The sequence below is a fragment of the Protomyctophum bolini genome (genome assembly GCF_963924005.1).
Source record: "Protomyctophum bolini genome assembly, chromosome: 9".
Lineage (NCBI taxonomy): Eukaryota > Metazoa > Chordata > Actinopteri > Myctophiformes > Myctophidae > Protomyctophum > Protomyctophum bolini.
This window is the reverse complement of record NC_137870.1, coordinates 29,824,761-29,841,179: the sequence shown is the minus strand read 5'-3', so window position 1 is coordinate 29,841,179 and position 16,419 is coordinate 29,824,761. Positions and strand designations below refer to the sequence as shown.

At 42.9% G+C, this 16,419-nt stretch overlaps 1 protein-coding gene across 1 annotated transcript; it reads left to right on the top strand.

The window, feature by feature from the left end:
* Window positions 1-4,823: 4,823 nt before the first annotated feature.
* Window positions 4,824-14,485, top strand: aipl1 (aryl hydrocarbon receptor interacting protein-like 1; the record flags this gene model as incomplete). Its single annotated transcript, XM_080772246.1, has 7 exons — window positions 4,824-4,928; window positions 7,878-8,057; window positions 9,220-9,408; window positions 9,979-10,155; window positions 10,664-10,805; window positions 12,212-12,449; window positions 14,401-14,485. The coding sequence occupies 6 exons, from the start codon at window positions 4,824-4,826 to the stop codon at window positions 12,409-12,411; spliced, it is 993 nt and encodes a 330-aa protein (XP_080628372.1). The 3' UTR covers window positions 12,412-12,449; window positions 14,401-14,485.
* Between the last annotated feature and the right edge of the window lie 1,934 nt (window positions 14,486-16,419).

Sequence of the window (16,419 nt, the reverse complement as noted above, 5' to 3'; positions counted from 1 at the left end):
CTCTGAGACACAGTAGAACTGTCCACAGCACACCTCTGAGACACAGTAGAACTGTCCACAGCACACCTCTGAGACACAGTAGAACTGTCCACAGCACACCTCTGAGACACAGTAGAACTGTCCACAGCACACCTCTGAGACACAGTAGAACTGTCCACAGCACACCTCTGAGACACAGTAGAACTGTCCACAGCACACCTCTGAGACACAGTAGAACTGTCCACAGCACACCTCTGAGACACAGTAGAACTGTCCACAGCACACCTCTGAGACACAGTAGAACTGTCCACAGCACACCTCTGAGACACAGTAGAGAGCAAACTACACATAAATCCTTCCATCTTATAAAGAGCATTAGTGTCCTGAGGAACAATTATATGAAGACAATGTTGAATATGGGTGAAGCTAAACCTTTTAAAATGTGTAATCTCAAAATGGAAAAGGGGCCCTACACATTGAGAAGTGATATTCACCTTGGGCTTTATATCACATGACCCACTCGTGACCTCACAATTGTAACCAAATCACAGAGAGAATAACAGGTAATACATAGCTAATCTTTCTTTTGTTTACTTGAAACCCGTTTAATAGGTTCAACAAGTCAGCCTTTCTATCACCTATCACATGCATTGTTTGAATGTCATGGAAGACAAATATTGAAAATAAAGATTTGCTTAGACATACTTCAAGGTGTAGACTTCCTGAAAGCCTTATCCCCTAAACCCTGCAGGGCAATTTCATTTCTGTGTGGGAAAAAAAGAAAAGTCAAGAAATGATGTCTATATCGTTCACAGTGGTTCTAAAGATTAGCATTAATATTATTAACGTGAAACAGCTGCCATTTCCTCTTCAACTTTACCATTGTTGACCTACATTTGATATGAGATGAATGGATTGCTATTTTCTACCCACTTTGTTGTTGAGTAATCTCTCAAGACAGATTCAGAGCTCCGCAGCTGAATCTGTCGGCAACTCCCGTTACAACGTGCACTGTAGAGTGTGTTGTTAGTAGGTATGCGAACATTCGAACAAAGAGAAGCACTACTGGATGAGGAGGGCTGGAGGCGGGTGAGCCCATTCTCTCTCCTCCAGCCCTCCTCTTGCGGTCTCTAGACTGGAATGTGGCCAGTCAGAGTCAGACTAATGCCTAGGCCTAGTAGTAGATAACAGTAGATGCACGGCTGTGTGAGCATGTGCACATATCCATGAATGTTAAATGGTGCATTTATATAGCACCTTTATCCAAGGCGCTTTACAGATATTGTGCAATGTACATTCAACGATTCACACACCGATGCCAGATCAAACCATGCAAGGCACCAACCTGCACATGGGGAGCAATTAGGGGTTCAGAGTCTTGCTCAAGGACACTTCGACACTAACTCTAGGGGAGCCCGGGTTCGAACTGGGAACATTGTGGTTGAGCCCGCCCGTGCATGAAATGAATGTGCTCCTGGTGTAAAGTTGACTGAGGCTGGAATTGTCCTATGTGGACCTTCTAAAGTCAGAACAGATGAAACCTCTGGCAAAATGCCTCCACTGAACATGTTTAGCATTCTGTCCCTTCTGTGTGCGTGCAGTCGGGCGAGTGATATGGGGAGGGGGATGCATGTAAAGCAGTCTATGTAATCCATATTTCCGATTGAGGGTACGGCCCCCAGGCGAAGCCATATACGCATGTCTGAGCTTCCCAGAGTGCAGTCATTCTTAATACAAAGAACGCAAATTCCTGGATTCTGGCATATTATGTGACGGGAACAGGGCGGGGCTGAGAGCATGTCAAAGTGTGTGTGTGTGTGTGTGTGTGTGTGCGCGTGTGTGTCTGACTGGCTGATTGAGCCTCTCCGAGCGAAGGCTTTGCTTGCTAGGGAGTCCACCACGCACCCTGTCACATCGTCTCAGCCTCAAGAACACACAGACAAAGACACACACACACACACACACACACACACACACACACCAACGTTAATGCACGCATACATGTCACTCACACACCAATGTACCCAAGCACACTAAAGTGCATGCACGCACACAGTTGAGGTATCCTGGCTCATTCCTGACGTGCGTGGTGTTGTGTGTGTGCATGCATGTCACTCCATCTTAGATATCGCCCTACAGTGTTTGTTGGATGTATGTTCTCCTCTGCTAGGTCAGCTCTACATGTCATCCTGACAAATAATGGCCACACACGTGCACGCACACGCACACGCACACACACACACACACACACACACACACACACACACACACACACACACACACACACACACACACACACACACACACACACACTGTATGGTTCTGTGTGCAACTGAGGCTGAGCACACAGAACCACTGCAGAGAAAACACAAAAGAAGCACACAAATTGTGGAGTGCAGGCTGTGTGCTCAGTGCCCTGCGTACATCCTGTATGTCGGTCCCATGTGGTCTGTATATGTGAATGAATGGCCTCAGTGTACATGAATGACACAGCCTATGGCAACACCCTATACAGCAGCAACGCCACTGATCCAACGTCCACAAATAGAAGAGGAACTAATGCAATCAGCAGTGGGTTTCCACCAGGGCTAAATATGACTGAGCACGGATTTGTACGTACTGGTCCAGAGAGCTCTCTCTCTCTCTCTCTCTCTCTCTCTCTCTCTCAGCAGTGGAGATAGGCGTGGGCGATGTGACGCAGGCAACATGAGTCACTCTGTCAGAAAGCCTGAACCCTGATTTATAGCCTATACTTTGTCAAACAATGGTGTATGAATTAAGCATTATACTGTAGCTGCAGCACGTACACCATTCTGTCCTGTTACATCTCCAACAGGTGGTGGGAAATGCAGTTCCCTCTCTCCACCCCCCCACCCCCCTTTCTCACTCCCTCTCTCTCTCTCTTTCTTTCTCTCTCCCCCTCTCTGTCTCCCTTCTCTGTTTTTCCTCACTCTCTTAAGTGAGCAAAGGTGACGACATGGACGGATAAACTCTGAATGAGAACATTACGTCCGTCCAAACATGGGCCCCATGCATGCAGCCAATGGGCTTGGCTCATAAACATATGGAGGGCAAAAACCATCTGGAGCATCACAGGAACTGCCCTCTACTAAAAGCACATGTCATGGCCGCTGCATGCTGCTAATATTATTTACTAGATCATATGTCTACGGAATTGGACGTGAGCAATGCAATTTAAGGAGGCGATTATGTACTGAGCAACAACATATACTATATAAACCCACAGAAAACAGCGCACACTATTATGCCAGTAATGCATCATGAGTTCAGCCAGGATAGTATTATTTCCAGAACCTTGTATAGGCTATATAATGAATTCCAACTTTAGAAGTCTAGGCTACAGTAAGGGATGGAGAAGCAACAACTCGGGGGAGAGGAGCAAGATATACTTTCAATGATCAATTTCTATCAATGTTCATTTATGTAATTATGCAAGGTCAGACTTTGTATGTACATTTTTACTAAGCTCTATTTCTTACTTTGTAACAGCAAAAAATAGCAAATCTACAAGCTCACAAATGTGTCTCATCGTGTTGTGAACTTGTGTTGTAGATCTGCTATTTGCTATTGTTAATACTCTCTTTCTTAAATTCTTTCGGAAAATGGTTTGAAAATTGTTACCTATAAGTATAAATATGACATGCCCCTTTCCCAAAGCAGAGACACCAGGTTGAGAGTGGTTAAGTACCAGTGCCAGACAGTACCCATCTGCTCCACAGGAGGGCGTCAAATCCCATCACTATGAATTGTGTTGGGCTGTTGCCAAGTGTACATACTAAACTGTTGCACAATTCTTATTGCCACATCATGGATGAAGAACAAACTGTTGTGTTGGGTAAGGATATAGGGTTTCTAGTTCAATACAGATAACACTGTATTAAATGGGCCTGTGAGAAAAATAAATCTGTTGCTTTATGGCAGAAACACAAGCCTATAGCTACAATTTGAAGAACTGCCAAGGTTCAGTTAAGGGGTTTTCCATTGTGGTAATTAGTGCAAAATAAGAGACTAACACTAAATAATGTTAGGGAATAATGGCCCCTTAAACTGCATGCTTGCAGGCGTTGTCAGCGAGCACCACCACAGCCTTTTACACGCACGCACAGCACACACACACACACAGCACACACACCCTGCACAGATGGGAGACAGATGTGTAACAGACAGGGTCAAGGAGTCCATAATTGTCTGTGCTACTATTTCTCAGTATTCACTGCAAGGCTCAGATCAGTTCATCCACATATTACTAAATCCAGGAAATTTCCTCTGGAATGGAAACTACGTCCTACTCTGCTTTTGTTTCCCCCCTTCTCTCTCTCTCTCACACACACACACACACACACACACACACACACACACACACACACACACACACACACACACACACACACACACACACACACACACACACACACACACACACACACACACACACACACACACACACACACACACACACACACACACACACACACACACACACACACACACACACACACACACACACACACACACACACACACACACACACACACACACACACACACACACACACACACACACACACACACAATTAATTGTAGACTTGTAGCTTGCAACTATATCAGCTATTTCTTCCATGCAACACCGCAGCCAACAAAATATAAATCAGGCTTAACAGAGAGATGATGGGGGAAGGAAGGAGTCATATCAAATTGTAATCTCATTATCCTTGCCCAGCTAATCTACCAGTAACACATACAGCAGCCATATACATCCACACAGGACACCTGACCACACAGGACATACGCAAAGAAATATCTAATTACCTTCTAGTCATAGAAATGAACGATATGGGGGACACCATGATGTTGGGGGTGGAAGGCGTAAAGAAAACCATTTTGAATGGAGGAACTGGAGACATCCCAATATTCACCTGCGGGGCTAAGGTAGAGTATCACTGGTTCATCACTGGGAATAACTTTAGATAGAGTATCCATCACTGGAAGTAAGGTAGCACATTCATCACTGAGACTAAGTTAGAGTATCACTGTGGTTAAGGAAACCTATTCACACACTGGTACTAAGGTCACCTATTCACACACTGGGACTATAGGGCAGATTCACTTCACACTATGGTCCCGTGTGCACACTCGGGACCACTTGGCAGATGTTGTGGTAGTGTGAATACTGCATACCGTTCCCAGAAGAGGATCACCCAACCATTCCCGGGATCACCCAACCATTCCCGGGACCATGGAGGTAGTCTCGGGGCTGATTGAAGTGTACTCGGATACGGATAGCTGCAATGTGAAAGCATTGAATACAGTTGAGTTGAATGAAGTGTACTTTGGTGCGGAAGAATCATGAAGGCCAATGTGAATCATGGCCAGCCAATCTTATTCAGGAACAGTTTGAACTAGAAGAAGTGCCCCTTGGGGCACAAGTCTCCACCAGGATAGATATTTGGATAAATTCTGAAGGACTAAGTGCACTTGCACATAAATAGGCCTCCTGGTGGCGCTCGAAAAGAGAAAGGCTGTTTTGAAAAATGTCAATTGGTATTGCTTCCTCAGCCTAGTGGGAATATAATAGTTGCACTGCACTCGGGCCCTGCGTTCATGGTTTGCAACATTTTGTACACTCCTGAAAACTTTGGAAGGCAATCTTAGCCAATCAGTGTAGAATTGAGAAATCCAACAGACACGAGTCTGTTGGATACATGTCTTGATCACATACAGAGATTATGTGTACCGATTTGTGTAAGATTTGGATGAAATCTGTGCGACTAATATAAACAAATGTGTTTTACAGAAATCGGCCTCATGGTGGCGCTATAACAGGGAGATGTGAAAAATGCAGGAAACATGTTTTGCTATGGCCTCTAGGGAGTGCGCATAGAAAGTTGTACACAGATCAATGCAGTTATAGGTAAAAACAGGAATTGGCCTGTTATAGCGCCACCGTGAGGCTGATATCGAAAAGATTAAGTCGCATGTTGTCCTCGGCCTAGCGGAAATGTGCGTGTATAATTTCACGGAAATTGTACACTGTGTGATTTGTGGCATTTTGTTCAAAACGGACTAATCATGCGAGCTTTGGAAGCCAATCTTAGCCAATCAGGATGATACATGGTGCAGATCCGTGTTGATCACATGATTATGGAGATAGTGTATAGGCCTACCGAATTGCGTGATGTATGGATAAAATGTGTACGAGTAATGTAAAGAAATGTGTTTTGCCAAAATCGGCCTCATGGTGGCGCTATAACAGGCCATTGTGGAATATTTGGCATCCAGGGAGTGTGTGTGCACAGTTTGGCATGGATCTGGCCCACGGTGCCGGAGATTAGCTGGTAATGGACGGACACACACACACACACACACACACACACACACACACAGGGACACACGGACGGATGTGCAAAACATACTCTCTCCCCATGCCTTCGGCCTGGTGGAGACAACAAACAGACTCAGTGTGAATCTGCCCTTAACGTAACCTATGCACAACTGGGACTAAGGTAACCTATTCACACACTGGGTGGGACTAAGATGACCTATTCACGTTTTGATTATTCAATTCTATTATGTATTTATTTGTTTTCAAATGTGGCATGGTGCTTGCCACAGGAAACATCAAAGTGGTTATATAGCCTATAAAGCAACTATTTGATTTGTCTACAAATTATCAAAGCCATGATCGAGTCCTGCTCCTAACATTTTCTGTTCTTGATGGCCTTTTGAACGTGTCCCAGTAGGCCACTATACCATGTTGTGACATTCATTTTATTTCTTTTGATTATTTTCTTTTTTGGGGGGGGGGGATTAAAAAACTTCAGTGCACTGTGCCTACACATAGGCACAATGCAAGGAATAAATGCATTCGCCATGTATCCGAAGGAAGTCTGATCCAATCACTTTTAGATTTCTCCAGTTTAATCCTGAGTTTAAGTTTTGTTGTGTTCAAGATCTGATTTTAGGCATGTTTAAGCCTCCAGGAAAATCCGTGTTGAGGTTCTTAATCCACTGTTTTTCATTAAAACGTCTTTGTCCTACTGTCCAGTTGGGATTGTGTTGAAGTCCAGCACATTTTAGAGCTTCAATGCCGTGAGCCATAAAATGTTGCACAAATCTTGTGGTTGTCTTTTTTGCATTGTTAATATTGTATCTGTGTTGTCCCAGCCTTGTACCTATTGTTTTACCCGTTTCTCCGACATATTGTAAACCACATTTTTCACATGTGATTAAATAAATGCAATTGCTGGTTCTGGCTGTAATTTGTTGTTTAATCTGACTCCAACACGCGTTTTGTAGTTCTATTTTTGACTAATTGTTTGGGTTTGAAGTATTCTGGTCCCTGGCGTGCTGGTGTGTTGATTTCTTTTAGCTTGCTGTGTACTAGATAATCTTTAAGGTTTTTGTTTTTTCTGTAGGCCGATATAATTTTATAATCTTTTAGAAGATCATCCGTTCGGTTCTCAAAATTCCTTTTTATTCTGTTGTTGGCTAGTGTGCTCTGTGTTGAATAACTGGTTATCAGGGCCAATTCAGGGCCTGGATCCCGCACTCAAATGTGGCATGGTGCTTGCCACAGGAAACATCAAAGTGGTTATATAGCCTATAAAGCAACTATTTGATTTGTCTACAAATGATCAAAGCCATGATCGAGTCCTGCTCCTAACATTTTCTGTTCTTGATGGCCTTTTGAACGTGTCCCAGTAGGCCACTACCATGTTGTGACATTCATTTTATTTCTTTTGATTATTTTCTTTTTTTGGGGGGGGGGATCTAATCCATTACTTATGCAACATTGGGAACCCGTCACAAAACAGACCCTGCACACGCCATACATTTTTATCTCTGCTTTCCATTCACTTCCTCCCTTCATCTCCACAGATAACATTCCATTTCCGTACCCTGCTGTGTAACGACGATCGTACAGTGATAGATGACAGCAAGGTGGTGGGAACACCGATGCAGGTGCTGGTCGGCAACATGTTTAAACTGGACGTATGGGAGACACTACTGGCTTCCATGAGGATCGGCGAAGTTGCCGAGTTCTGGTGTGACATCATTGTGAGTGGTCAATCAAGTATCATTATTGTAATGTATGGTTTAAACTTCATGTGGCACATTACTACCATGCATTTCGAAATCCTCCTATTGCGTTTTGAGTCTAACCTGTGAAGTTTGCAAAGACGTTGGATTTCCTACTCCTGATAGTGTCTGGGGGGTGGGGAGCATGATTGAGGAAACTACAGCAGACATGACTAGAGTATAAATTGTTTGACCTATTGAAATGTTACATTTAAATCATAAGCACAAGTACTTACTGTACCATTGTACTGAACCTCTATTTACTCTCACAGTCACCATTAATATGTACTACAAACAAAGCCGTCCTGGTGGCTCCCAAAAGTTTAGACAGACAGACAAACTCAGATTAGACTGGTGTAGCCATATCAAAACTGCCTCAATGTCAACCGTTACCCAGGTTTGCATAAAGCTTTAAGCACTCTTTGGCTTTTGTTGTTTGTGTGTAAATATATACAGTATATTAGGTTTTTAGTAGAGAATCCCTGCCGAAGCCAAGGGGGATTCCCCTTTGGGTGAAAGGTTTCCCATTCCACTGATTCCAGGTCGATTCACTGGGGGCTTGTCTGGCACACTGGGTTACCGATGGATGAGCTCAAAGTTGGGTAAATGTAGAAGAGTAGCCCCTGCCTGAAACCCAGAAGCCTAATATTCTGGTCAAGGGAGGAACTTGACTGCTGTGTGTGTGTGTGTGTGTGTGTGTGTGTGTGTGTGTGTGTGTGTGTGTGTGTGTGTGTGTGTGTGTGTGTGTGTGTATTTGTGCATGTGTGCCCTGTAGTCTGTGCATACAATGTGTGTCCAAGCATGCAGTGTCAAACAGGGGCCGGGCTGTCATTAATCTGCAGTACCCTCAGCTTTCCCTAATCATGCTGACTCTGCAGTACTGCCACAGTCCCACTCAGATTATACACAGGCCTGCCCTACATATTGCACTGGGCCGAGCACTGTGTCTAAATTATGATTTTATTGTATTATCAGGCCTATATCCATGGGGTGCAACACTGCCCGGCTAACTGGAGAGATAATAATTATGTTTTAAAAGAAGACAATTAGTAAGTGAGCTAGCTGATGCTGCTTAGGTTATTTTAAAATGTCATAATGAAATGAGTTCATGAAGAAAGACTAACATATATTTACTCCTCAGCACACAGGCGTTTATCCCATAGTGGCCAAGAGCATGAGGCGCATTGCAGAGGGTTTAGATGCAGTAGACTGGCAAGTCCATGGCTGTGGAATGGCCAACATGATGGCCTACAGCACCCTTGGCTATGATGATCTTGATGACCTGATGAGGGAGCCTCAGCCCCTCTATTTTGTCATGGAGCTGATCCGGGTTAGACACACACACACACACACACACACACACACACACACACACACACACACACACACACACACACACACACACACACACACACACACACACACACACACACACACACACACACACACACACACACACACACACACACACACACACACACACACACACACACACACACACACACACACACACACACACACACACACACACACACACACACACACACACACACACACACACACACACACACAAAAAGCCTCATTTATAATTAGTTGTATTTAGATGCTAATGATATAGTTCCATGTGCTAAACACAAACTTATCTTGCAGATAAGGTTAAAAAAGAACATAAGATTTGCAAATAGTAGAGAAGTAGTACGTAGGCATCGTTTCTTCATTGGAGATAGAAAGGAACACATACCACATCTGATAGAACACAATGAATAATATTTACAGATCATGCATTCTATGACTACATCAAACATAGATGCGTGTGTGTGTGTGTGTGTGTGTGTGTGTGTGTGTGTGTGTGTGTGTGTGTGTATATATGCATGCATCTGTTTGTGTGTGCAAATAACAGGTCCAGCAGCCCAATGAGTACAACAGGGAGACCTGGGCGTTGAATGATGACGAGAGGCTGAAGATTGTGCCTGTGCTGCACGGTCAGGGGAACCAGCTGTTTCAAATGGGACGCTACAGAGAGGCTACACTGAAATACAAAGAGGCCCTTATCTGCATCAGGAACATTCAGACTAAGGTAACTGTAGGCATTTTCCATGTGATTTTATTGTCAATTATCCTGACATATAGAATTTAAATCTGTGTAACGATGCAAAGATTATCTGGCTGATTTGTGCACGGTACATAGGCCTATACACGTGCATGAACTCAAGCCTAAAGCAATGTTGGCATACTGCATCTTAACCACTATCACCCTATATAACTTGACTAAATCCGCATTTCCCTCTACACCGTAACCAATCTCTTCTTAATTATCGTGTGTGCGTGAGTCTTTAACGAACCCAACCAGAACCTAAATGAGAAGTCTTGCTATTCGGAACACATAATATATAAAATCCGAAATTATTATTTTGAAGGGTACTCATAGGATAACAGGGGCAAAAGGGTAGGTGCTCCTCAGCCCCCTGCTCTGCATGTGCCTGTGGTGTCACACACCACAAATAGCTGATCTACAAGATCACAAAGAATCACGTCATTGACAGAGCATATACATTTGTCATATAACAGTGTGTATGTATCCTCAGGAGAAGGCTTGGGATACGCCATGGATGAAGCTAGAGAAGATTGGAAACACTTTGACTCTCAACTACTGCCAGTGCCTGATGCGCTTGAAAGAATATTATGAAGTCATTGAGCACACTACTGAAATTATAAGAATGCACCCAGGTAGGCCACTGAATGTATGTATATATGGGCTGCAACTAATGCTTATATTCATAATCAATAAATCACACCTGTGTGAACTGAGCCGTGCAGGCTGCTCAACAACACCGCTGGCTGGCTGCAGTTATTGACCTTATGCACACGGCTGCCATCTTGACAGCAAGGTGCTAACTAGGTGCAAATTCCCATTGACAGCCCATTCAATCAAGTCCTATCTAATTGTATTAAACAACATCAAACTCATCAACATTGCAGCTGTACAAAAAGCTTGAATTATCCTCATAAAAATCAAAAAAATGTTTCATAAAAATCCACTGTAGACATGTTATGGACTGGAGCAGCCCATGCAAACTCTTGACACTTAGAAAAATAATCATCTGCAAGGAATTTCATGACAGGAAGTAGCTCATAACATGTGGATTTTTATGAAACAAACACTTTGCAGATAGAAAGAGGATAATTCAAGCTTTTCGTACAGCTGCAATGTTGGTGAGTTTGACGTTGTTTAATACCATCAGATAGGACATTTCTGTTTGGATGAATGGGCTAAGTTGCACTTAGGTGCACCATGCTGGCAAGATGGCAGTGGTGTGCATAAGGTCAATAGTGCTCAGTGTGAATAGCCCTTTAGGCTGCTCAACAGTGCCATGTTACCGGTAGGTCACCCAGAGGTATTGCAGCTGTTCATACATACTGATAGACTATAAAATAATGGCAAGAGAAAATAATTAAAGTTCAAACACATCATTAGCCAGCAGGACATTTACATTAACATTATTTTCCTTTTATAATATAGAACATATGGACACATTTAGGTGAAGTAGTAAATAACATGATAGAAATCGCTTGATCGCTGAACTGATTACTACCATTTAATTTGATTCATTGTCTGTCAATGAGGATGTCTATCATTGACAGGACATTCATCACACTCAAGTCAATTAACAGATTGGTATTGTGAAAGCAACCTCATGGAGCTTCAAGTAATCTCCCCACTGACTGGCCTCCAAGCCTTGACTGTGACATATTAATGTCTGCACTTTGTAGTCTACATTGTGAATGCATCCCATAGCCCAATACTGTATGCGCAGCCTGATTTTTTTTATCCAAACGTGGAAGCATATGAGAGTCCATGGCATTATTTTAAACAGTTGGTTAAGGTCTCTATATTTACATAATACCAAAGTCATCTATCAGTGTGCTGTTATAGTATCACCCTCTGTCACATTGGCATGAGCAAGTATTGAGAGAGTCCCATTATGAAAAGTGGAACTGGAATGGAAATGACCCGGGGGCGATTACGAGACTGATACAGTCTGGCTTAAAAGCTACTAACAGGGATGGTCTCTGTATCGGTCATGTGTGTGTCGCCACTGCAACACATTGATGTGTCTTTGTGTGTCTTTCAGGTGATAGAAAAGCCTTCTACTTGCGTGGCAAAGCCCACATGGAGGTGTGGAACGAGGCAGAGGCTCGACAGGACTTCAGCCGTGTGCTTGACCTAGAACCAGGCATGAAGAAGACTGTCAAGAGAGATTTGAATGTACTCAACATGCGCATGAAACAGAAGAACCAGGAGGATAAATTGAAATACAAGGGCATGTTCTGAGCAGGAAAGTCAGACTAATGAAGCATTGCATGATACTAGTGGTGAGTCTGACAAAAGCAAAACAAATATACCAATCAATATGTAGATATTTTCTATGCACGATATCTGCAACTTGTATAAATCAAGGGAGGAGACACATGGAGTGAGCGATAGACTACATATCCATAATTCTTGGAACTGGAAACTTGCAAAAATTTGTTACATTATTAGCTGGTTGTGTATGTTGAATCTGAGCTGACCACCCAAGGTTCTCCGATAAAAGAGGTTATATGTGACACCAAAGTATATCCCAACAGAATAGCAGTTTATTCTCCATTAATCCATGGTTTCTACAAACAAGTAAAGAAAAACAATACTTTAGCAACTAATATTCACACAATAAAACTACCGGGTATGAATAATTATAGCAGAGTATACAGGTATATATATATATATATACACACTGTATATAGCAACTGAGTCAGAATAGAACATATAGCATTCAAGCCGTAGAACATAATGAACAATGGTAGCTATAATGGTAGGCAATTAGGCAAGGCAAGTATATAACTTTGAATACAACTCTGGATAAACAGGTAGCACTGGGCATTTAGATCCTAGAGCATATGAAGCAATTATATTGCAGATGAAGTAGAACAAATCTGATCAACATAACATGCGAACGATATAATCAAGTCTATACAGAACATAGACTTGGCGTTGTGCTCAGTGAAAGCTGCAGGTTCTGCATGTGGCCTACATGTGTGAAGGCTGGAGACTGAGTGAGGGCTGTGGAGTGAGTGATTGCTTATATAGGGACACACCTGGACTGCAATTGGGCAATGAGATGAGTCAGGATTATGGCGAGCAGGGAATGGGAATTGTCCACCAAAGGCTGCCATTCAGACAGCATGAGATAATTCACAGTGTCTTTTAGGGTGTAAAATGCATTGATGCAGATTCGAGATGAATGGATTTTGGTGACGATTGAACTGCAATGATTTGATGAAAATGTAACTAATGAAATATGACACATCTTGAAATATGCTGGTATGTCATCGTTTATTATCTACTTGGGCCACATGCGCCCCCCACCACCACTTAATGTGGCCCCCGGGGGCCACATGCGCCCCCCACCACCACTTAATGTGGCCCCCAGGTTAATATCACAATACTGATTTAATTACTTCAGTCTATATATGTAGTTTAATGACTAGGATTACAATGTCATTGTCTTTTTTTATGTCCAATGTATTTGTATTCAGCTCATTAAGTTAATTTATGTTAAATGCATTTAATCCAGTTACTTTTCAGGATTCCAATTCCAAAATATCTAAATGTAATTCAGGATATCAATTCAAATATAGCAAAAATAGCTGATCTCCAAGTTCAAAATGCGTCGCAGTGCGACGCATTTTGACCTTGTAGATCAGCAAGAAATATGAAAGAAATATGCAACATGGCCCTCTGGAGTGAGTGTGGAAATATAGTGGCCCTATCCATTGTCCAAGTTGCCCATCCCTGCTAGGTATGAGTGTTGTGAACTGAGTCAAATTGTGATGAAATTTGATATTTTCATGAGCTGCACTCTCTGACTTGTAATTACTTGAATTTTCCACAAAGTGGTGCTGTCCCCATAATGATCTCTCTGAGTCAGTTGGGTAAACTTGAACGCTAATGAGATTCTCATTTGTAATAGGAGTGAAACATCCATTCATATGAGGTCAGTAGGTCACATGCATATGTGTGACATTTGATACGTCTTTTGTCGAAGTTAAAATGACAAAGAGAAATCTAGAGGTGCTTCTTTTTCTGCATACAAGTTCAAGTGTGTTTTATCACATACAGTATAGTCTTCCACAATACAACGCAGCTGTACCAACATTATTGCAGTGAAATATAATAATAATATACCGGTATGTCCCCACTAAATTCTTGCGTGTGTGTGTGTGTGTGTGTGTGTGTGTGTGTGTGTGTGTGTGTGTGTGTGTAAATGTTACTCTGTTTCAGCTGTTATGCGGGCAGTTTGTCTGTGTGGAGGAGAAGGTGCCATGAACTGTCAACCCTATAAAATTTGTTTCCCCATTAAATGTAATCGTAATTTATGGATTCAAATTAAGAATTAAAATTACACTGGCACTTCGAATTTATGCCATTTTTGTTATGTTGTTGTTATGTTGTTCTATGGTTAGGTGTTTTTCTGTTGAACAGACCATGAAGATGAATATCCCTGAGGGAACAATAAAGACATTATTATGTATTATTACTTGCGCAAGCAGAGCGCGCAAGTACTGCGATGGGCTGGGTATGTATGTATGTCGGTGTACTCTCTTGTCCTAACGTAGCCCAATCAGGGACCAGCATCTCTGGCAATCATTATTAACAGGCAATGAGGGACAAGTATTCCTTGTGATGACAGTGGTGATGTCATTCACATCGCCAGTGGTGATGCCAGTGGTGATGTCATTCACATTGCCAGTGGTGATGCCAGTGATGATGTCATTCACATCGCCAGTGATGATGCCAGTGGTGATGTCATTCACATCGCCAGTGGTGATGTCATTCACATTGCCAGTGGTGATGCCAGTGGTGATGTCATTCACATCGCCAGTGGTGATGTCATTCACATTGCCAGTGGTGATGCCAGTGCTGATGCCAGTGGTGATGTCATTCACATCGCCAGTGGTAATGTCATTCACATCGCCTATCCACTTTTCAGCAATTTTTTGGCCACGTCACAGAAATTGCATGCGAATGGAGTCTGACTCTGGTTACGGGCCTGCATCGTTGACAAACAACCCCTTCAGCCAAAATAAATGACGTCATTGTGTATATTGCGTATAGCTTTTTTCTTTTTGGGCTTGCTGCTTGCAGCTATATTTATTATTATTATTATTATCATTATTCGTCTGTAGCATGCCTCTGGGTACCAAGAAACAGCTGACAATGGATTGCACTGCAGCCAAGATTTGTTGTGGCTGCAGCATATTTGTGCACAAAATATATCAGGTTGTTTGTATATTACATTATGCTGATAGATTGGTTTCAGGGAACCCACAGACACAGTTCTGTCCATTTCCACTACCACTACACTACACTTAATATTGTAGGCAACAGTACAGTAGCCTACAGCACATTACCAGGGGATTGGAGCCACAAAACACAGACACTGAAGCACCAATGTAATGATTAAGGAAATCAATAAAATAAAATAACATTACATAAGTTGTTAAGCATTACAGGTTTCCTGTAATGATGTTAGTGCCGAATAAACCCAGATTCTGCACTAACAAGGGACCAAATTCACATCGCTCCTATGCCACCAAAATGTGGAACGCCCTACCAACAGCCATTAAGACATGCAAATCCCTTGACTCCTTCAAAACCACTCTCAAAGGGCACCTATGGACGGCTGCAATTCTAAACTGGCCCCCGTAAAATCTGAATCCCCTCCACTCTTTCCCCCTTACTGTATATGTTTTACCTCCTTAAATGATTTCCTGTTTTTTATATAGGCCTAGAAGGGTATATATGCTACTTTATAGCATAGCATGTCATTCTGACAATAGGCCAATACTTTGCTCCAAAGGAACCTAACTGCCCTCTCCCCTCTGTCATGACTCTGAGGCCTGGGCAAAACAAATTACATTCTGGTATAGCAACGCATAGATCTGTGTTATTTTATGGATAGGGCGGCACTGAGATGCATGCAACACACCTTACAGCAATGGGGGCAGATGGATGGACATTGCAGTTATATAATGATGCACTGTAACCAGCAGGACACTCCCCACTCCCCAGCAACTGGCTTCCATGCATGAGCTGCTGCCTGCCTGCCTGGTGCTGATGTTGTGAGGAGAAGGAAGGGGCGGGGTGGAGGAGGGTGTGTGATGGGGAGGGGGCGATGCGCGCCGCACTGCCCCGTTCCAAGTTGCTCCCAGTCGTCTCTGTTGCTGCAGCGTGCAGGAGTATAGTAGCCTATAAGTATAGGCTATCCCGTTGCAGAACGAACTGCAGGGGAGGGGAACA